This window comes from Oculina patagonica, chromosome 9, assembly GCF_052425735.1.
Source record: "Oculina patagonica isolate OP01 chromosome 9, crgOcupat, whole genome shotgun sequence".
Taxonomy (NCBI): Eukaryota; Metazoa; Cnidaria; class Anthozoa; order Scleractinia; family Oculinidae; genus Oculina; species Oculina patagonica.
In genome coordinates this window covers 21969912-21993061 of record NC_135766.1, presented here as the reverse complement: position 1 = coordinate 21993061, position 23150 = coordinate 21969912, and the positions used below count along the sequence as shown (strand labels likewise).

Here is a 23150-nt window from a genome sequence, read left to right as displayed (position 1 = left end):
GTCTGTTTTAGAGAGGTGTCCACTTTATAGGGAGTTAAGTTAAAAAAAAATGACTGAAAAACAACAGGGACGGGACCAACACCAGGTGTAAACTGATCGAGGTATCCGTCTTATAGAAGTGTGTTGACTTTAAGAGACGAACCATTATTTTCTTGGGGGGGGGGGGGGGGTTTTCCTCTGCCTTTTGGCCCTCTCCTTTCCTTGTTTCTTCGTGTGCCTTGTCTCGGCCCTGCAAATATGTCCGTCCTAATCATAACACACTTATGTACTCCTGAAGAGTTTCACAATAGTCAATAGATTCATTCTTTATTTTGGCGCCGTCCAAATCCTGTTGATTACGTCATCGGGTGTGATTTGGCAATATTTTTGTTTCGCACTTGACCCACAGTGACCCACTTGTGGTTGGTATAGACGCATTACGTCACAAAAACAACATGTGTCTTTTCAGTCAAACTGCCCCGATGCTATTTTTTTTTCACTTTCATCAATGTCTTCTTCACGATTGGCTGGTCAAACAGCTAATTATATCAATGCTGTCACCAAGAGAATAGCACCTAGAGCTGTCAGTCAAGCTCCATAAAAGGACCGACGTTTTAACGGGAACTTGAATCATTTCCGCTCACTGTCTGTTTTGAATTGTTCTCCCAATTGTGCCCCGGTATTTGCTGCAAAGTGACCTCTGGGGAAGGATTGATTTATAGTAAATTCTCGATTCTTTATCACAATTGCACGTACTGCTAGCTTCGCTCAAGCGTGAACAAAGCGACCGTCGAATTCGGATTTCGTCTGCTTCACCAAATCGGCACGATTTCTGGTACATTTGGCCAAACAGATTTTTCTCCCGTGCCAGACAGCCATAGAAAGAATTTAAAGTCACTGGCGTTTGGCAACGCGAAGTGTGAAGGTATGCTTATTACGTCTGTACGATCTTTGTTATTTTATTCAGCGTTTATTACAAATCCGACCTTTCAGTAAACCTTCTTTTGTACTTTAGCGAGGAATCCTGATTAATCTGCGACTTGATTGTGGTATAAAAGTGTATATGTACATATTGTCTATGTAGATATTCGGTTAATGTCGTTGATCAGTTGGCCCTTTTGGTACGACTTCATCATAATTGTTTTCAGCTTGTAATATTTCACTGATTTTGTAATCTCGTGCAAGTTAATGCTACTGATCAGTTGCTAATCATGCTTCAGCTAGCCTTGTCGGCTTTTGTTTTCGTTTTTAATCACCAGCTAGCTAGTATTTTAACAGTTCGACAAATTACAGTATTTATAATGATTTGGCGTACATGTTGTACTTAAATCTGATAAATTTACCACCCTCAAGGGGGGCGCTTCTAAAAAGTTCTTTCACAGCTGGAAAGAAAGGTTTCCTTTCCGGAATTGCTTTTGTATTTAAAAATCCGCTGTGATTTAGCACAAAAGCTGTAGTTATTTTAGTAGGAACGTAACTTTAATCAAAGCAAATATGACTGTTTTCAGTGTGGTTTTCTTAATTATTTCATATCTTTAAGTAATTAAGATCACAACAGTTTCAATGATTTTGTAAAAGAAACCGTAATAAATAGCGATGCATTTCGTTGCATTTGACGGGATTTAATCCCATAACTTGGGATTATTTTTAAAGCCAATATTTTTTTCTGAGAAGTTTGTAAACTCCGTAAAAATCGGTACCGCGGTGGTTGGTGAGTATTGAATATTCAGGATTAAAATCGTCAAGGAATATTGAATAACACTCTAAAATCGTCAAGGAATATAATAACACTCTAAAATCGTCAAGGAATAATATCGAATATTCCAATTTCTAGCCCAGGCATAATGTTTACTTGTCACAACAAAATGAAAAACAAATATAACTTAAAAAAAACTCTGACGGCTATAGTTTTAGCACGGAATCGATATCGAAAATTCCAATACCGTACTCTAGTAATTTATTTTCGAATGGATAAAGGGGAGAAGGGCTCGAAAAGTACAATTTCTTCTCGTTAAAAGAAAAATTTAGTTTTGTCTTGTAGTAAGATGTTTTTGTATGCATTAGTCTTTGTCCTGCACTTTTTTCGCATATGATTTAACCAAAAATTGTTCTTTTATTAGTATGGCTTTGGTACACTGTCTTTACTTTCCTCCCCTCCCCCCCTCCCCCCCCACCCCCTTGCGGACTTTCCACTCGATCAGTCGTGAATATTAGCAAATCTCACTTGAAGCAATCGTAAGGTTTCCGATTTTTATTATCCAATCAAGAAACAGCTCGAGAGAAATCCGAGATTATCTCGATCGCCATGGCGTGATCAGTTGCTTAGCAACCTCGAGACGAAAACTGCGGACTCAGGCAGCGTACGCGCGTTTTCCCGCGCTTTGAGTTGCGTTGGTTCGCGTCTCGCGTTGGTTCATTTGGACTGTCTAAAATCCTTTTCCACAAAAAGAGGTCAAGTTGAAGCAAGTCTATAGTTGAAGTTTATTGTGTAGTTAAGTGCTTTGGTCTAACAAACTCTTTACATGTCATACATGTCGTGATCATGATTAGGAGAAAGCATGAATTTCATTTTCCTGAACGAACTTTTTCGGTTTCGTATCAGAATCTTTGCATTTCCTTTGTTTTCATCACTGAGAGCTTGCTCTTTTGAGTTCACTAGAAAATCAAGATCTTCCCTGCCCCCCGTTAATTCTTGGCGGGCATGTACTGCTACCTTTTTTCTTTCTAAAAAGTCTTAAGAGCTAAGTCATGGGAAGTTCGCAGATATTTGGTCTAAACTGTTCTGAAATTAGTGGTAGGGAACTGAACCCATACGAAGCATTATCTTTGAACGTCTAAAGGAAGATATAACCTTAATTTGCGGATAGAAATCAAGCTACGGCTATAATATTTTGAAGACGCGCGGAAACAACTTGAAAAAGTAAGCCTTATTTTTTCAAGTTGCAATCCGTTTCCATCCGCAGCCAAAGATGCTTGTTACAGTTTAAGATTTAAAAGGACTTAAAAGCACCCCCTTCCCCCCCCCCCCCCCCACCGACACATACACACAGTGCCTCGGGTACCCAATACACACCTAAGAACTCAATATAATTATATTTTTCCATTTTCTTGTGCTAAGCACGCTGTCGGAAATCTCTTACAATTGTAAACATTGTCTAAAAGTGATGATAATTTTTCAGATGATGATTATCTGTCGATGTTTTTTTAGTGACGGTCTTTGATTTTATAGGTCAAACAAAACATAAACGATTTTAAATTTGAAGTTCGTGCAGAAGATATTAATCAATTCAAATGGATTTTAAAATCGAAAAATAAACTGAAAAATACTTCTCTGGATGTATTCATTTGAGATACATGTATCATGCATTCTTCCTTCTTGACTGTGAAATCTTGTAAAAATTAAGTAAACCATGCTGTAAACATAATTTAGTTCCGCCTGCGAAATCACTCGAGACTCTTTTGCTCAGCTACAATTGCATCCTAGAAATATCCTGATAGAAAGAAAGCTTAGGAAATAATTCACAAGAAAACATTTAAATTGAAAATTCTGATTTCTCCCACGGAGACAACTTCAAAATTGATGTTTTATCTCTTTGTTATTTACGGCAATTTGTTTCATGCCAAAGCTCGATATTTTACATAAGAGCAACAAAGCGTTAATTCTGATTGGTTGGAATGTTCCCGCCAAGCTTCGAGACACAACACATTTTGACAGCGAAAATTATCAAAACAGCTGTTTTTCGTCTCGATTGCATCTGCAAGTTGACGCGAAAACATTTCTAGCATTTGGTAATTTATTCTATGCCGTGGAAGCGAGAGAGTCTATAAACGACAGAAGAATACTGTCTTTAAAATTGCTTGCTGTTTTGTGAAGTTTTCGTGGTTCAACAACGATATTCAAGATGATAGAACTTCTCCGAGCGCTGAAGAATTTTCTTCATTCATCTTCTGGGTAAATATACATCATTTATTTCAGACGAGCGTATTTTTTTCCGCTTCTAAGTTATTTTTAAAATATCGACATTTAAAAAGCGTTACTTTCACTTTACTGAAAAAAAAGGAGATTTAAATTTTTAGTTTCTCTGCCGTTTCTCAGAAGCTTTTGAATAATAAAAAGGTATACACTCGTATACCCACACAGTTTCATAAACGGTTAGCCCTTACATAACCCTGTCTGTTACGTGGTCGGGAATATTTTTATACACAGGAAGAAAATAGTTGAATATAGAAAATATATGTTCCTTTTATTGCGCTATATCAAGATTTAAGTTGCAGTGGACATGAGCGAAAAAGTTTTAGAAATCGACTTGTAAAAGACCAATTTTTAAAAGCAAAATGAAAATAGCAACAAATTTTAGAGATTAACCGGGCGACAAAATCACCACCGCCATTTTATTTTTGAACATTGTTTTTTGTTCCGAAGGCTCTGTGTATTGTAGTTGAGGAGATTCCTTATTTTTTTGGGAAAATTTTATTTGATCACACTTTTGTTATTAAAGTGGTCGGTACATGCCGCGAACAATATTGTTTACCGAAGCCATTTGAGTGCCGTGTTGTACGCCAACAAAATCTGTCAACGTAGTTATCAAAGGGGTTGCTGCCGAAAAGAGGAAAAGTTAGGAAAAATAATCTTGCTACTACCTAAATCCCACTCTGTCAGGGACGAAAACACATTTGAGATGCGAGGCGAATGGCAGTCAACGATGAACTCGCTTTTAAGTTATAGAAATTATTAACCACGAAGAAAGCTTTGCGGTATAACAGTGTTTACTGACAGCCCCTCGCTTGCAATGTTTTATATATAATTTTATTAAAAATGTTTGTATACTGTATAACAACAATATTGTGAAAGAAGCTTTTAAATTTTACTTTCATATGTACGATTTAATGATAAGACGATACGATCTGTGTTTTAAAAGTCAGTATTCGATGAAATGATCTGAAGGAAATTAGTAACAATGTTTATCTATTGATAGCATTTGAATAACCTAAGCATGGGCGTTTCTGCAACAGGTGGTTCTCCGTTGTCAATAACTTCTACATGCTAATAATTTAGATAAAGTTGACGCCGTATTCCTCGTTCACTGAGAAATTGGCCCTGCGTTTAGTAAATAATTTTTCCTTTTCTTTTTATATTTCTATTCGCGAACTGCGATCTCACGCAAGTTCACAACAGTAAACAACACAGCCGAGACAATAAACTGTTCCTTATTTTTTACCAAACGTTTTTAATATACCTTATTGTTACTTATTTTCGCGAAAATGAAACGGGCATATTTCGTGGGACTAAATTTTCGCGATAAGGCCAAAAAATAAGTTAAAATAATTAAAAATACGTCAGAAACGTTAAGAATAAATTTTGCGGGTCTTTAATTTCGCGATAATTTGAAAATCGTGAAAATTAAGTCCCACAAAAATAGGTTACAATAAGGTACCACAGCTTTAAATACCGCCTGGTATCAAAAACTTTATTTCCTAATAGCAACCGAGATACGGGACCAATTTTAAGACCGTTAAAGACACCTGTGGCCACATAAACAGAGTATAGAACACTTCTCTACTAAGACATCAACTAGCGATTATCGCGTGATAACTGTCCAGTAGAGGTGTACAACGTGACCAATTTTGTCCAATCAGCGCGGCAGAAAAATTGTTAGTAGATTTCAGTCAAGTTTAAAAGGGTTGCCATGTAATCGCGCGCTTCTCTTTGTTACTTTAATAGGAAACAAAAATTTGCGTGCATCTGCGAAGGAAGTTTATATTAAATATTTTATTGCGTCTACGACAAACGAAAAATATCGGGATCCCAAAAAAAACACAATATGCATTTCAGTAATATTCCTAACAAAGAGCTAGGGGTTAAAGGTAATGACATATAACTTTAATTGCAAATATGAACGTATTTAGACTGACAAACGATATCAGAGATATATATTTTGACCTTAACCCTATTCAGACCGGGGGGGCTTTTGAGGCCCGCGCTGACTTGAACTTTTAAACTTTTTTAAGATTCCAACGCTGCCAAACTTTCTGAGTTTTCCTAAAATTTATCTGGCAACAATGGTAGGGTTGGATGATGTGTCAGGAACTTGACATCACCATGGCAACGGCATTTTACAGGCATGTTTTCCCAAATTGTATTTTCGTTTCTGTTAATAAAAATCCTTAAATGGGATATTTTTAATTTTTACGGGTTTAAAGCAATTTTTATTCATTTTGAGTACTTTGCGTGATTTTGGGTGGTTTTCTGGCATTTTGGAAAAATTTTGAAATCCAAGATGGCGGATCAAGATGGCGGCTGTTTGACATCTGTGTTGTCGGGGTACTCCCACGTGACGTATACCAGAGAGTTTTGGACGTACTACATCCTATAGTTTCATGGTGATTGCTTATATTCTGGTACAGGGGGGCTTCCGGCCCCCCCCGGTCGAGAAGGTCCAAAAGCCCGGTCTGAATAGGGTTAGTGCTCGCGTGCTCTCGTGGCCGTTTTATCGCTTTGGGAGCGTCAGTTCTCCTTTCGTCAGTTTAAAGAGGGTATACTAAAGAGTGACTTGCTGCTGGTAGTGACTGCCCCGCCCCTCCGCGCTCGTCTCTGGTTGGCCGTCTTGGCTGGGTCTTCCGCTGTTCTCAAGCAAATTGGTGGGGACTGGAGGTGTTGCATGGTGCATTGTGTGTGTGCATCCCTGGAACTTTAGTCTGCTAGTTTCTCGGTCTCTGCAGAAATGGGTATTGTACTATTGGGGAGTAGATGACGTCATCATTCCTCTAATTCAATTTTACGATTTTTTTAGTTAATATCTCTGGACTAGATATGAAACGGAAAACACATTTTGAATCTTTCGTAACATAAACACTAAAATTTCAGGGGTGAAAATGATATAGTGCATAATGTCTTAATTAAATGTCACAATAATATCGAGCAACAGCATTTTTTTTTTATAAAACCAGCACTCCTTATAGTGGTTGAGTAGTGGTTGAGTACAAATAAAAGATTAAATTATCGTAACGCAACATTTGTCACGCAACACGCGTTGTACCCCCTTACGATAACAATACGCCGGCATTTGATTTCTCTCGTAATAAGGCAAACATTGTGTGACAACAGCATGATGAAAAGGAAGTATAATCTGCTGAATATCCCTAAGATAAATTTTTTTAGCGGTACAGAGAGGTAAAATATTCATTTTATTTTCATTTTCACTGTTTGATAACTTAAAGATGGCCGACGATTTTTTTTATTTTCTTCAACAGAAAAATGCCGTCAGTCTATCATGAACACTGCGGCAAGCCAGGACCCAAGAGCAATGACTACCTTCCCCCTCCAGAGGCACGCATTTTTAAGTCGCGTAGCGCTCCAAACTCCCCGCTTGTAAGCGAACGGAGATCTCTTATCCCCAGAGATTCTCCTCGTCTTACTCGGGGACTTAGTCAGGTTTCTGAAAAACTAGCCGGTGGAAAGGGGGCAAAGTCCAGCAAAGTTGGACGAAGTAAATCTTTTCATGGTAAAGGTATGTGGTTATATTAAGAGGCAACATTATGTTTACATTACTTTTATATTGCATAGCTGCGGAATTTCTATAAGATACTAGCTTATGCGATTCAATTACCCTCAAATTAGCTTCAAACGTCAAAATAGCGGAGTAAACTGCCTACATAATTTCAGTTGCAATAATATATTATAGTTTCTTTGTCTTGGGAAAATCGAAACAATTCTGCACTAACGCAATCTAAAAAAAACGTTTTATTGAAGGTAGAGCAGCTATCAGTAAACTCAAATAAACTTTTGTGATTTTTTATTTGATTGAAATTACACGTTTTGTTTAAAAGCTTTATATGAAATCTTCTACTTAAGGATAAATTGTGTAATTTCTCCATCGTGAATATTATACACTAGGCAAATAACTCATTTTTTTGTTTTATCATTGTCAAAGGTTTTCCCAGCGTTTTAACCCATACTTATTTTTCGTAAACCTTTTTTAATTGCCTCCCAATAGATTGACATTTTACACAATATTTTTGTTTAGAAAACCGCCATTCAATTAAACTACCAAGTCATTTTTTAACAGAAATCCATATGGGTTTCAGTTTTTGGTTTTAATTTATAAGTGTCACCGCGGAAATGCTTTATTCGGAAAAAGAACACTTATGGTAATACGATCTAATTATCTGTAATGATTATTGTTGTGGGTATTGAGTATGACAGCTATAATTTGGCGTTTACCGTGCTCGTTATCAATACATAACAAGTTTTCCAACATTTAGACAAAGCAAAACAGGTTCTTGGCATTATTCCAATCAAAATACACTGCATCCCCTTTTACCCGTGTCCAGACTTCTGTACCGCGAGTGCAAGCTAACCGCAATCCCATACTCTGTCCACGCACACAGTTAACGCACTGTTCACGCGGTTATTCACGCGCAGATGGCGTTGGATAGCGAGAGAGGTTCTCAGATTTTGCGCGCGAGGAAAGGGTTAACACGAACCAAGCGTGACGCGAAACGTGCCCCCTTACTGGCGCTCCAATGGTTACCGTATTTATTCGATTAAGCGCCCAACCTCGAATAAGAAATAAGCGCCCACCTCGAATAAGCCCACCCTCTAGGTAGGAAAAGTTAATAAGCGCCCAGCCTCGAATAAGCGCCCACTCCCCCCCCCCCCCCTAAAATGAGAGCACAAGAGGAATTTTATATATTGTTGAAGTTGAGATTAAAATTAATTTAGTACTACTAAGAGACCATCCCGAAGACCAAGTTTTTTCGTTTTGTTTTACTGAAGCTTTCAATGAACATTTTTAAAAAATTCAGCTTTCGTACACCTTTGCGTTTAGTTATTATACATTGGCCAATGTGGGCGAATTGGGGTTTTGTTGGGTTTTGGGGAGGTTAAAAAAATTTTAACCAAAAAAAAAACAAACCAAAAACATTATACCCCTTACAGTTTTCTTGCAAAATAAACGTACTACTTGCAAAAGATGGCGAAAATTAAATAAGCGTCCAGCCTCGAATAAGCGCCCACTTAAGGTCCAAAAATTTAATAAGCGCCAAAAATTTTAAAATTTTAAAATTTTAAAATCGAATAAATACGGTACTTGGAATTCTACAAGATGCAGAAACAGAATCAACGCGGGGTAAATATGGCAATGGGGCTTCAGCACACACGGATGTTTTTGAGATAAAACAGTTGTTATAAGCCCAGAAGTGGCGCGGATATAATCAACGTTGGATAGCGCAATGCACCCGAACGCCTTGTGCAGTGTATTTTAGTTTGTGCAGGTAGCAATCGGAGGCATTAAAAGGCAACATTGTAAAGGGGGAGAGAGGGAATTGCTAAATCTTTTCATATTTCAAGTGAAGCTAAAAAACAGCAAATTGCGCCAAGATTTTGTTAATGATTGTAGCTATACCAATCCCAAAGAAATTTATGTCCCGGCAAGAAAATGTATGGGCGGCCCCGTTACGATTCCTCGATATAAAATATAATTTTACTGCCCCCTTGGCATATCGTTATATCGGGGTTCCACTGTAGTTGGAAATGTTTCTTCTACGTTTTTCTTTCCTTTTTTTTGTATTTCTTCGTCCAATGGTGCATGTTTCTTTACTATTTCATTCCTTGCAGTTTATTGTTTTAAATTTTCCGTTTCTTATGAAGAATTTTTTTTTTACCTAAGCGTACAGAATTTGGCTAAAGATGTTGTGTGACCATTTGCTTTCTAAAAATGGTTTAAAATTTTTCTTCGCTTTCGAAAGATTGTCTTTTCCACCGTCTTTCAGTTGTCTGTTTTGTATTCTTGTTGAATGTACACAAATAAATTCTTCGCTAAAATGCTTGCTCAAAGAGATTGAAAATGCACGGATTGTACAAATTCTAACACCTCCCGTGACAGTGGCGTTTTTGTCTGTTTTTCTGCGTGACGTCATTGGCAGCTTTGCACCTTGCGCGCGAGCGAAGAATTCTTCATCGCTTGTCGAGAGGTCAAATAGTTTGGCTCGCTAAAAACGCGATGACTGAATGCCATAAGTGCGGTAAACTAGTATATTTTGGTAAGTTTATACTATTAAAAACACAATTCCGCCAGTAGATTGCAAAATAATTCTTTTGTTGGAACAACTGGAACAAGAAACGATAAACAACTTTGGTCGATCGAAGCGGCGGCTCGTTCGATTCCGAACGGTTGTTGATCGCACGATATTAAACACGGTTGTTTGCGATGGAAAAAATTTAGTTTGTGATGTATTTGCATGTTATTTTGCAGCTGAACAAAGAAATTCTCTTGGTAAAGTGTGGCATCCTGGCTGTTTACGATGTGAAGAATGCGGCAAAAGGTTAAACCCAGGCCAACATTCGGAGGTAACGTAGATTAAAATAACTAGAACAAGAAAACGCTAGAATACGCAACCTAAAAACAGCGGCGTCTGGTACAGCAAATTGCACAAAAACAGAACTACAGAAAAGGGTTTTGTTCGTTTGATTGTTAAGAAGAACAAGTTTTCTTTTGTACTTTAAACGTCTAAAGTAGTCGAGGAATCATTAATATAAGCTTACAAGATTTGAAGTAAACCAGTTTGCATTAAGCTAAATTAGCGAAGCCCTGTAGCTAATGTTGCACATTACGACGTTTTTTAAAACGTTTGAATTCCAGCTATCCGTTTTATGGACTGTGCAATTTTGTCGTAGTGCCAACTTTCACAGTTTTAAATGATGTGTTAATATTGTTAATTTACAAATTAGATCTACAAAGTGCCTGATCCATATCAGTTTAAATACATCACGCAAGACTGAAAGATTTGTCATGTCTGCATGCTGCATGTGTGTTTATTTTCAACAATTGAAATACAGTCAACTCTCTCTTAATGAACACTTCCATTAGACGGACACCTCTATAAGATGGACATCTGGTGTTGGTTGTGTCCTTGCCATTTTTCATTCATTTTACTGTAACCAAACTCCGTTTAAGACAGACACCTCTCTAAGATGGACAGCTGGAGTCGGTCCCGAAGGTGTCCGTTTTAGAGAGAGTTGACTGTACTAACTAAAACCCGTTAACGTTCACAAAACATTGCAATTTACCTACCTATGGCAACTAAATAGCCACTGAAAAAACTGGCTAAAAAACTGACTTATGTGTTTATAGAAGCTAATAGAAGATGCTTTAAAATTATTAAATTGTGAAAGGCTTAGCTTTTTTATATAAATGTTCATGTCAGTGTTTTGTGACAACTCCTGTTAGCTTTAGTAAATAATAAAGATGGTAAATTTTCAAGCTCGGTGAAAATAGTGAAAAAATCATTCAATGACTCGGCGTGGGACAAAGAAAATCTGAGTCCCGACGGGAATCGACCCATGGCCTCCCAGATCCGGTTGGGCGCTCTAACCAACTGAGCTACGAGAGACTCGTGTGAGCTGGGCCATTACTGTTGATATATGACACGCGTCCTGCATACTGCTAGGATCAGCAATGTTAGCTTTTTTGGGAAAAAGGCTGGTTTTTTCATAAGCACTGAAATTTCATTTCCAATTATTTATTTGCTTACCGGTATTTATTTATCAAGCCAGCAAAACAAAAATTTCAGTCTACTATGAAGGACAATTTAACTGGAATGCCATACAATAAATATAATACTTCTTACTTAGCAGTCCCTTAAAGTGAAAATAATATAAAATTCTTGACGTAATTTTACGCCATTGGGCAATGTTTTGTGCATATTATTTATGTATCATCATAATTATTGTGCTAATGCAAGATAAGTTGTAAAACATTGTGACAAGGCTTGCTCTGTGTGATGTTTAGAAATGTTTCAAACTGTAGTGTGGTACCGGTTTTTTTGTTGTTGTTGTGAAAAGTAGAAGTTGCAACAAAACATAATCCAAGACATCGTCATTTCAGAATGTGTTACCCCTGGCCTATATTCCTTGCAAGTCGGATGTTTTCAACAAAATTATAAGACCTGTCACATTAAAAAGGTCACTGGTGCCTGGTGTATTTAACAGTTTGCTGTGCTGTACATCAGGAGAATAATTATGATATTTGTCATTATTACGATGATCACTGTTTATTTACATGCGACAAATACATGGACATAATGTGGGCTTGTTTGAATAACACAGTAAAATAATACAAAAAAAAAGGTACGGATGGCTAAAAGTGAAGAAGATTGAAACGGATAGCAAAATGGTTTTTTTGAATTACTGTTAGGCTAAACAGTTTTCAAAGTTAATCTTGTTTACTTGTAACTCTCATATATAATGCCAAGGAGACAAATTTGTTTGCAACGAAGCTACGTTTTGGCCATTTAGATCCATAGATTGAGTATTTTTATTACACTAGTTTCGTTCATAGCGAGTATTTGGCAAAAATTAATAAAATAACTCACAGCCCTTTTACAGACCTGTGCTTTAATGTACAATTCACTGTGTTCTTACTAGTCCTAACCTCCCCATTTGAAAAGTCCAGTCCAAGATTCCAGTTCCTAATTTTCCATTTCCTGTCAATGATGCAATGTCTCAAATATTCACACATTGTCTTTGATGAAAATGGAAGCAGATGCCTTCCTGATGATTCAACGAAGAGTTCCTCATCTTCTGTCTAACTGGGTGGTAATGAGCCTTTGTTTTACTTTGATTTGTGTTTTATTTAGAGAAAAGATTGTTCTTTTGTTGATGATTAAGCTAAGTTAAGATGAGATCAATATTGAAGTCAAAACAGCATATAATAACATCAGATGTTAAATGGGTTCTTGCTGATAAAAGATCTAAATCAAATTTGATTTACTATAACTGCAGTTAAACAGTTCACTGGTCATTTAGTGAATAAAAGAATTCAATTTGGAAGGAGTTTGTGGAAAGCTTAGAAGTGAAATCATATTGTGGACTTGAACAATTTATTTACAATTTAGAAATATGTGTTCCTAAATTCTACTTCAAAGTCACTATTGGCTTGCTTCCAAGATTGTTTTAATCTTGATTTTATTTTCAAGGGTAAAGGGTCTGTCATCTAGTCCTTTTGTTGCTGTGCTAGGCTGTTTAGAAAGAACAAATCATGAATAAATAAAGATATTAATAGTGTTATGTATTCTCTGACCAAATGTTAAATAAATTACCGGTATACAAAATTATAGCTGTCTGCTTTGACAGGTTTTTCACAGGCTAGAAACCTAATACATTATTAGCTCGATAGTCAGTGCATTTTTTTATCATCACAGTTTGTGGTTAACTTCAGTTTCAGTTAAAAGAATGTTATTAGTTTCAGTGGTAGTCATTCACTATTATGTTAAAAAACATTCAGTCATAGATGGGAATTCAGAACAAAATACACAGCATGTCTATCAAAATGGTGTTGAATATTAGTTTCAAAGAAACAATGAACCGAGAGTTAAGTAAGGTTACATCTTGGCTTTCTGCTAATAAACTTTCTTTAAATATTAAGAAAACACACTTTATAATTTTCAAATCTAGAGGAAAGAAATCAAATCAAAATGTTTCAATCAAAATAAACAACCAAGAAATTGAGAAAGTTAAGTATACTAAATTTTTGGGATTATACATAGATGATGAGTTCACATGGAAATATCACATTGACCAAGTTGCTACTAAAATATCAAAAATGACAGGTATTATGGCCAAGGCAAGGCATTACTTATCTCAAAAAACTCTACAGACAATTTATGACACCATGGTATACCCTTATTTGACATACTGTAATATTGTCTGGACAAGTACTTATCCATCCAGGCTAAAATCATTATTTATGCTGCAAAAAAAGATAGTTAGAATTATGAAGTTTGCAAAATACAAGGAAAAATCTAGACCACTATTCCTATCATTAAAGATTCTTAATATATATGAGTTAAATACATACCTGATGGCACTCTTTATGTACTCATACTTTAGTGATAATCTACCAAGTTATTTTACTAATTATTTTAAATTAAATGAAATGATCCATAGCCATAACACTAGAACAGCCTCAAATATATATATTGATTATAAAAGGACAAATTATGGGAAATTTTCTCTTAAATTTAGGGGGGCCCAAATTTGGAATAAATTACCTAAGGAACTTAAAGTATTAAAAACATATAGCTTATTTAAAAAATCAGCAAAAGTCTATGTGCAAAATCATATGTATTCCTTAAGCTAGATTATAGTTAATTTTTAAAAATAGCAAAACCCGTGTTAGATACTACATTTATAGAAATTATATCCATCTGCTATATTATTGTTAGTTTTTAACATATGGGGATCTTCTTTAGAAAAGCTCAGTAGAGCTTGCTAAGATCTCCAGTCATTATATATTAATATTTTTAGCAGATATGTGACATTTCTGTAAATTAGAAATATAATGGACGAATAAAGTATTATTATATTTGTATGTCTGCTCCAATTTAATATAATTTTGATGTTCTTTTGCTTACTTTTATCCTGAATTTAATAGACTCCAGGAATATTTTAACATGCTGTTTTTGTAAATTATATTTAATAGCTGCATGGCCAAAATTTTGCTTTGATGCTGTTAAAAATAATTAAACTTAAAAGAATATTTTTATGCATTGATAACTATACTAAAAAAAGTTAAAAATATCAAGTCTTGAAAGCAGGAAAAAACACCAGACATTTAATCTTAGAGCTGGGTTATGTCTGGGTCACAGAATTAGTCTTTGGTGTTAAATTTGTATTTAATCAGTAGTCACTTTCATACTTGTGACAAGTGAAAATTATGTCCTTGTTGGTAAATAACTAATATTAATAAATGCTATCATGGCTAAAGATAGGTAGCTAGAGATATAAAAGATATTAATTGAAAAGATTTTATGACTCTAGTGTATAGTTTAGTATGCCGCTCCTGACCATTATTTCTGCCAATAAATAAGCATTTTATTTATATCAACATATTAATATATTGTTTTTATTTTACAGCACAGAGGTATTCCCTATTGTAATATTCCATGCTACAGCTTATTATTTGGCCCAGGTGGATATGGCAGAGGCGGTACAGAATCATATCAATACTTTGCAGATGATAAGCTTACACCAGCAGAATTAGACACCATAAGGTATGCTCACATATCCTACTGTTGTCTTATCAAACAAGCTGTTGGCTGAGATTTATCAGTACAAGAAAGATACCGTATTTTCTCAATTAAACGCCCCCGGCGTTTATTTCAAACTTAGCTCCGTTGATCCGGCGTTTATTTGAATGGTGCAGTTTTTTTGAGCAAAATGTATATTAAACAAGGGTTTTTGATCATTATTTGTGACATGAATGTATCTTGCCATCATACCTAAAGCATATTACGCCTCAAATAAATGCCTAAAAGGCTTACCTACCACTCTACCGTGGAGACCCGGCGTTTATTCGGGGCCTGGCGTTTAATCGAGAAAATACGGTAGTTATGTTCGTCATGTCATGAGCGTGGGACAAAGAAAATGTTTGAGTCCCAAGCATCGCAGGAATGAAATGCAAGATCTCCCCAACACTGGTGGGCACTCTGTCCACTGAGCTAATCTTTGCTGTACTTATGACTTACAATAACTTTGAATGAAAATTTACTCGTAATTGCATTATGTTTACTGTATATGTTTAGAAATGAAATCATACCGAAGTTGAGGGAGTACAACATATTCTTCGAGGGAAGAAAGGCTCTCCAGTTAACAAGCAAAGAGGTAGGGTACTTGTAATCACTATTAGCTATCCTGGGCATTTTTTTCCCAGGATAGTAAACCAAAATACATGAAAGTCTTTACCTATTGCCGATATATAGAGAAATACAGTGGTATCCTGATTTCTCAAATTCTTGTTTTCTTTTGCCTCCCAATAACTTGATAACTTGTTTTCTTTCCCGCAGTCAAACAGTACAATTTTACCCCCCCCCCCCATTTCTGGACTCAACACCCTGATTTCTAGAATCAATTATTTCTCATTGCCTTGGAGGTTGGAAAAATCAGGATAATTTCCACTGTCAGTGATGTAATGTATATGAAATGATTCATATATGAACTGCGGATGTATATGAGAGTGATAAATGATCGTAGTCGCTCCCAATGTGTGGCTTCAATAGCTCAGTTGGTAGAGCATCGCACCGGTATGGTGGAGGTCACGGGTTCGAATCCTGTTGAAGCCCTGAATTTTTTTCAGGCTTCTTTATTCCCATTGCTTAAATTGGAAATTCACTGCGACGATCATTTATCACTCTCAATTTCTACTGTGTTAGTGATAATTTTCAAATGATTACTTTTTGCAAATCTCTTTTGTTACTGAATCAACTACCTTGTAGTTTAAATCACAATGTGTTGTTTGAGAAAATATCCATAGCCCTCCCACGGAAGGCTTTATGGTTTGAATCTCCCCCACCCAGGGCTCTGGAAATTCCAATCAAGCTCCAAACTTTCCTTTAAATTTTTTTTGGCTTTCCATGGGGTGGGTATGGATATTTTTGGAATTGCACAATCAAAATAAACATATTTCAATTGTGATTAAGGAATCTTTTGGCGATGTGCTATCTCAGATGTGAACACTTTTCATTGTTGAAACATGTTTCGTTTTGTAAATTGTGACAAATGAACAGGATTTAATTCCGTAGTTTATTTAACTTTGTTGGTAAAATAACTTTTTCCAGGTTGGTGGCAGGCTCATTCTTGAAGGTGTTCTCAAGATTTACTGGGGATTAAAGATACCTGTAACACTTGCAAGTCACAATCTGTCGTATTGGAGGAGGCGCTCTCAGAAGGAGCAGAATGGTTATTCAAGATCAGCTTCCAAGAACAAAGATGGCTTTGTAAGTTCAATCATAAAATAAAAAAATAGTAGCATTAGGACCACAGCTGGTGTTAGCCAAGGAGCTACACATTTTGTTCTTTGTCATTGTTTGTGCTTCAAAACTCCGATTTTCTGTGACATGATGCTGTTTAACAAGACAGGCTCTGTAAAACTCTTGGCTGGTATGTGGTCAGGCGGGTGGGGGGGGGGGGGCATTTTTAGGTCATGTGACAGTGTTTTGAAATGTTGCTGATCAAAATGTTTTTCTTACAGAGACAGAGAACAAGTAGTCTGGAGAAAGTTCTTGCTAGGCGTCGTTCCTTGGTTAATAAAAATATTCCAGATGCAGGAGACCAGAGAACCATTCTTGATTTCACAGTGCAGGTGAGACTCCTGTACATGATGAGTTCTCAACAGACTAGAGTTGTGGGAAGTGGGAAAGAAGTGGGAAGCCACGAGCCATGCGGTCCACACTGCCGGAGCTTATCCCAGTTTCCATAGCATTAAGCGGTTAGGAATATTTCTACTCCCCCTCCCTGAATGGGATGCTAGTCCATCGAAGGGTACCCCCCCCCCCCAGCATTATGTCGCTGATACCCATTTATACACCTGGGTGGGGAGAGGCACTATGAGAGTAAAGTGTCTTGGCCAAGAACACAACACACTAGTCCACACTAGTCCAGCGCACTAACCATTAGGCCACCCCACCTCCTATAAAGAGTCGCATTAGCTGTCAGCAACTAGTTAGTTGTCAATAGTGAAAGAGCCAACGTGTGAAGCTTGTTATCAATAACAAACTCTCAGGGGATACTCTGGATTTCAAGTGACTGGGATGATTGAATGGGGGTTCCCTAGGGTTTCCAACATAACCCCAAAAAATCTCTTGATCAAAAACTGATTCCTTAAAAATCAACAGCAAAACATGTTAACTTTGTACTTTATTCGAAGAATTATGCCACCAAGGCACTACCACAAATCTTCAGATTATTTTTAATACCCCAAAACATCCCTACTTAAATTAAATAATTACCAAATTTTCCTACCCAAAAAAATCCCAGAAAAGAATTTCAAAACCAAAAAAATCTTTCAATTATCCCCGTCACTTGAAATCCCTTGAGTACCCCCCTGGGAACAAACTGTTACAAAATTAGCCATAGTGATCTCACACCAGTAACTTTTAAAATGCAATGAATTGTGTACTTTTAGATTGAGACATGTTTTGACGTTGTTGGTTGTTTTTTGTTGACAGTCTCCTGAAGGCCGGACGACTTTCATTCCTCCCTATGGCACGTCAACAAACCTTCGAGTCACAAGCAGAACAAAAACAAGAGAAGTCATAAAAATGCTCATGACTAAATTTCAGATTACTGATGGACCCCAGAAATTCAACCTCTATGTTGTGTATGATCAAGGATGTAAGTACAATTAACACAATAAATATTTATGCGTAATTGGTCGAGACAGCAGCAAAAATGTAGAAATTTTCAAAAGTAATACGACTTTTTTAATTTTCACAAACATGTTTCGGCGGTACATCCGTCATCGTCTGTGTGATGGTAATGAAAGTTTACAGTGATTTAAAACGTGCCTGTTACAAATCATACGTTACATTGTGTTGAAAAGCAATACGCTAGATAAATTTTGAAGTTAACGGAATTAAAAAGACATAGCTGCACTCGCGCACGCTTCTTTTTAATTCCGTTAACTTCAAAAATTATCTAGCGTATTGCTTTTCAACGCAATGTAACGTATGATTTGTAACAGGCACATTTTAAATCACTGTAAACTTTCATAACCGTCACACTGACGATGACGGATGTACCGTCGAAACATGTTTGTGAAAATTAAAAAAGTCGTATTACTTTTGAAAATTTATGCGTAATTAATTTTATTCAAGGTTGTTATTGGAAGTATTTGTAGTACTTATCGCTATCTGTAAATTCGAGGTTAGAAATAAAGCTTTTGATTGATTGATTGGCCTGGCTTAAGCAACATTTGTCAAGAAAACCCAATATTTTTCCCCAAGTTTTTTTCACAATTAATCAGGTAACATTTAAAGTAACATAACTTTCTTATTCTTTGCGTTAAATTTTTTTTTTAATGTTTGTTTAGCAATCAGACAGCTTCAAAAGGAAGAGTTTCCACTTCACAGTCGACTTCTCTTAGGACCTAGCGAGGTATGACATGGTGGCTAAATTTTGTAGTCTGTGTACAATGTAAATAATAAAAATTAAATGTTAAATTAAATAAGAATAAATTGACTTTTTTATAACTGTTGCACATGGCAGTCTTGGAACTGAAAAACGGGAAACCCTAGAATTCCCTAACAAATTGAAATTTGAAGTGTAAGTGGTTCTATTGTGGAGGAGGAAAAACCAAGCAACCCAGAGAAAAACCCCGAGTCATAGCAAGGACGAAAACCAACAATAAACTCAACCCACATATGAGGCCAGGTCTGGGATTAATCCCAGGCCACATTCCTGCTTCCCTGTAGCTGTATGTGTGTGTGTGATGGCAAAACAATATAAGCAGTGTAGCCCCAGAGATGTTTGCCATGATAAAAGGGGCCCCATTCCTCTTGTACATGGCTTTGCTGCTTAGGTATTTTGCCAATGTACCCAACTAAACCAACCAGCAAGTGAAACATTTTTTTTAATATTTCTGTTTGCCACCTTCCACTGTTAGTAAATAGTGAAAATGTTGTTTTGTAGGAAGCAGCCAAGATTTTTGTTATGGAAGCTGATGACACCAACAATATTTCCTATGAGGTTAGTTGCTTTTACTTAAAAATTCATGCAAGCACCATCTGCACATCACTTATTATTTACAGAAATAAATAATGAAGTTATATATTGTAAAATAGAAAAAATGCCAGCCATTGGATGTAGGAAAAATTCATTCTAGAGATAAATTTGGGACCTTCATGTAAACTATATTATATATAACCTATGATAAGAATTTTGTTGCACAAGACAGCTCAATGAGCCTTTGTTTATTTTTCTTAAATTTAGTTATAAATATAACTTTATGTATTTCTGCTGCATTTTTATAGGTTGCACAATACATTCACTTTGCTACACCTGTATTACAAGCTTTCTTGGACAAATACCAAGAAGAAGAGGAGAAAGAAGTGGAGAGAATAAAGCAAAGGTATGGACATCAAAATTCTCCTTACAGTTCCATACATTATAAATCAGATAGGTAATAAGAATAAAGAAATTCATCAACTAATGATGTACAGTCAAAATTAATTCTGAGACAATTAGGAAACTGGAGGAAGACGTGTATATGGAGGGGCGGTATTCCCTTAAAATACCTATTTGTGTATGTGCTGCCCAGCGGGTCATAAATGGAGGTCGGGTGGGGGTACTTCCTTAAAATACTTATACGGGTATGTGCTGCTTCATGGGGTTGTGATTTGGGGCTCTTTCTCTAGAACGAGGTATCCATTATAGATACAATTGGTATGACGGGGTATGTTATTTTGAACACATGAAAGTTTCACATTATCAGCAGCCAAAATGGGGTGTAACAAAAATATTGACCTGTTTCTGGAACGGGATATCATTTTCAATGCAAATTCTGTCTAATTAACAATTAGACGGCAAGCTCAAGGTTTCTACCAGCTGATAGTTGGCGAAAGGGTTCGCCCCGACCCAACTATCAAAAGCCGGTAGAAACCGAGAGCGAGCCGTCTAATTGTGTTAGCATAACCCACTGACCGATCTATTAAACTCAGAATATCGCTAGAATTGATTTATTGAAGGTTTTGATTGATAAAATTCAGGCATCTGTGTAGCCAATCAGATCGTGCATTTTGCCAGTAGACAGCCGATAGGTTGTTTTCAGTGCTAACAGCGAACAGAAAAATTAAGGGAACCAATCAGTTCTGTTTTATTCCAATAGAACATGCTGAGAGTCAACTTAAGATGATTATCAGTCAACCTTAACTAACATAATATCTTCATTTTTGTTATTTTCAGTTACATGCTATATCGTCAGAAGCTACAAGAGAGACTTGCAGAAATCTCCACTGCAGTATAACATTCCTCTACTGAATAATAGGATTGCTTTCTTAAATTTATTTTTATTTTTATGCTCTCTAAATAAAAATATTTATTTGTGTAATAAATAAAAATTTAACCTAATAGCAATAACTTAAGAAATGATGTAAATTAAAGCTTTGCTAAGGGTAAAGATCAATGCCCAGTTTTTTTTGTACAAAGAAAAATGTACATAGTTTTGTGAATATATACAGTGTAAATCAGAAACACTGAAAACACTATATAAAGTGAAACAATGAAAACAATATATATACTTAAAACACTAATGCGTATTGTTGTAACGGTTTAAACCACTGTTCGTCAGTTGCCCTGATGAAGTCTTTTGAATAAAGACGAAATATCAGCAAAGTCGAGTTTTTCCAGTATTTTTTCTGGATCCTAAATCACGACAAAGCATGTTGTTGGAACAAGTATTTGTCGCTTGGTGTGGTGGTTATGCCAGCCGTGTTTTTTAAGTGCAGTTGAACCTCTGCTTACGGACCACTTGGTCTGAAAGAACTCTAACTACAGTGCCATAGCAAGGGTAAAAGAAGTGGGGGGGGGGGGGCACGCGAGTGCCAGAGGCGCGAGCCGCTAGTGGGGTGTGGGGGCATGCCCCCCCAGAAAAAGTTTGAAATCTAGAGGCTTGGAAATGCTATTTCCAGCGTTCTTCAAGAGCTAATTGTGATTTACGCATATCGCAAATTATTTACTTCCTACACTGTCTCAGCAAATCAATGCACATTGAAGAGAGTATAACACTTGCAACCTCAATTACAAAATAGAAAACCGACTGTCCCTGTATCTTGAAACCAGCAAATGTTTCACCTTTCAGAGTCATCATAGTAAGTTCGTAGTTATTAAACTGTCTGAGTTGCCTTAGAGGCAAACATAGACTTCATCGGCAGGTCGTTTTTTGAAAACTTCCCAAACAGGTGCTTGCGCCGCTGGTTGTCCCCCCACAAACAAAAGAATGAAAATGAAATGAAATGAAAAGAAGTACAAATGTTATTGTTTCAAACCTCTTGGGAGATAAAATTTTATTTTCAACATTTTATACAGTTTTTTTTTTTTACTTTTTGGGAAAAAACTGAGGGGGGGGGGGGGGGCACGGGCACTGAACTACCTACTACCCACTTTCAACTCTACTCTACCTCTGTAATATGACATCTCCATTAATACGAACCTTTTTTAAGTCCATATAAAAGGTTCCTCTGCAGTTAACAAACTCAATGCATGATCTTGGAAAATTCACAGTACTCTCAATATCTCTGGCCATAGGCACATGTCAATGAGACCCAACAGCCAAAACCTATTTACCGGTAATTATGAATTAATGGGAGGGTCCACAGAGATTGATGCCAGGCTGTTACACGGAAAACCTTAGAATTTGTAAACTATAAAGATGCAAAAAATGTAAAGAAGTCAAGTGACCTCTTCAACTGACAGAAAGTTAAGAATATATGACTTAAAGTAAGTATTTTAGTTTATGGAAGTTCTTACAATCAAAAACTGCAATATAGTTTAGAAAGAATTAAAAATATTCATTTTTGTTAAAATATGTATAAAACATTCTTTTTAAAATAAATAAATCATAATTATAAGATAGCTGACTTGTGTTTGATAAATGTAACAAAGAACACTTTTTTCCTTGTTAAAGTTGGATTAGCCTGCGAACGCAGATGCGTTAGCAGGCTAAAGATGGATAAAATGCTAACAAAACTTTGGGACAGACTCAACATCTTTATGAAATATACATGTGATGAGTTATTACTTACTTTCTTATGATAGACAACCTCAATATCATAAATAACCAAAAGAAGAAAAACACAAAAGTGGTAATAATCGACCAATAAGAAACAAAAAGTAAAGTTAAGCCTTAAAGCCCAAGTGGCTTACACCTCTGTGTTTGACTCTGAATGAAGCCGGGGAATGAAGAGGCTAGGGGTATTGAAAAGAAAGAAAAAAAAGAAAGTATAGTTTATTAGTTGCCCAAACAATTCGCCAGTACCCATTATATGACCCTGGTCAGGGCTTGAACCTAGACCGTTTGATTTAGTGTCCGGCCACCTCCTATGAAAAGGAAGATATTGGAAATTTGAACATAAAAATATAGCCCCCCCCCCCCAAAAAAAAACAAAAAAAAAACAAAGAAACAACAACAACAAAAAATGGCCAGACCAGCCTAAACTAGTCTTTTATGATATTTACCTACTGTTCAGTGTTGGCAAGATATTACACCAGGGGAGCGAGGGTGGCGGGTGGTGGGACAAAAACAGAATTTTCTTTTTGGGCGGAGCTGGCAGGGGGCTGGGGTGGAACAGAATAGTTTTTGTATCAAATCGAAAACGTGAAAAAAGGCTTTATTGATCAA

At 36.4% G+C, this 23150-nt stretch overlaps 1 protein-coding gene across 3 annotated transcripts; it reads left to right on the top strand.

The window, feature by feature from the left end:
• Positions 1–629: 629 nt before the first annotated feature.
• Positions 630–21920, top strand: LOC144666135 (ras association domain-containing protein 2-like). 3 transcript variants are annotated; one of them, XM_078527494.1, is made up of 12 exons: positions 630–904; positions 7231–7487; positions 10233–10327; positions 14894–15030; positions 15562–15640; positions 16594–16752; positions 17007–17117; positions 17983–18148; positions 18846–18910; positions 19445–19501; positions 19786–19883; positions 20717–21920. In XM_078527494.1, exons 2-12 carry the CDS (start codon positions 7235–7237, stop codon positions 20775–20777), a joined length of 1281 nt encoding a protein of 426 aa, XP_078383620.1. In that variant the 5' UTR covers positions 630–904; positions 7231–7234; the 3' UTR covers positions 20778–21920. The 3 variants fall into 3 exon arrangements, with proteins under 3 accessions (XP_078383620.1, XP_078383619.1, XP_078383622.1); XM_078527493.1 differs by lacking the exon at positions 630–904 and adding an exon at positions 3766–3931; XM_078527496.1 differs by lacking the exons at positions 630–904; positions 7231–7487 and adding an exon at positions 9893–10020.
• The last annotated feature ends 1230 nt before the right edge of the window (positions 21921–23150 follow it).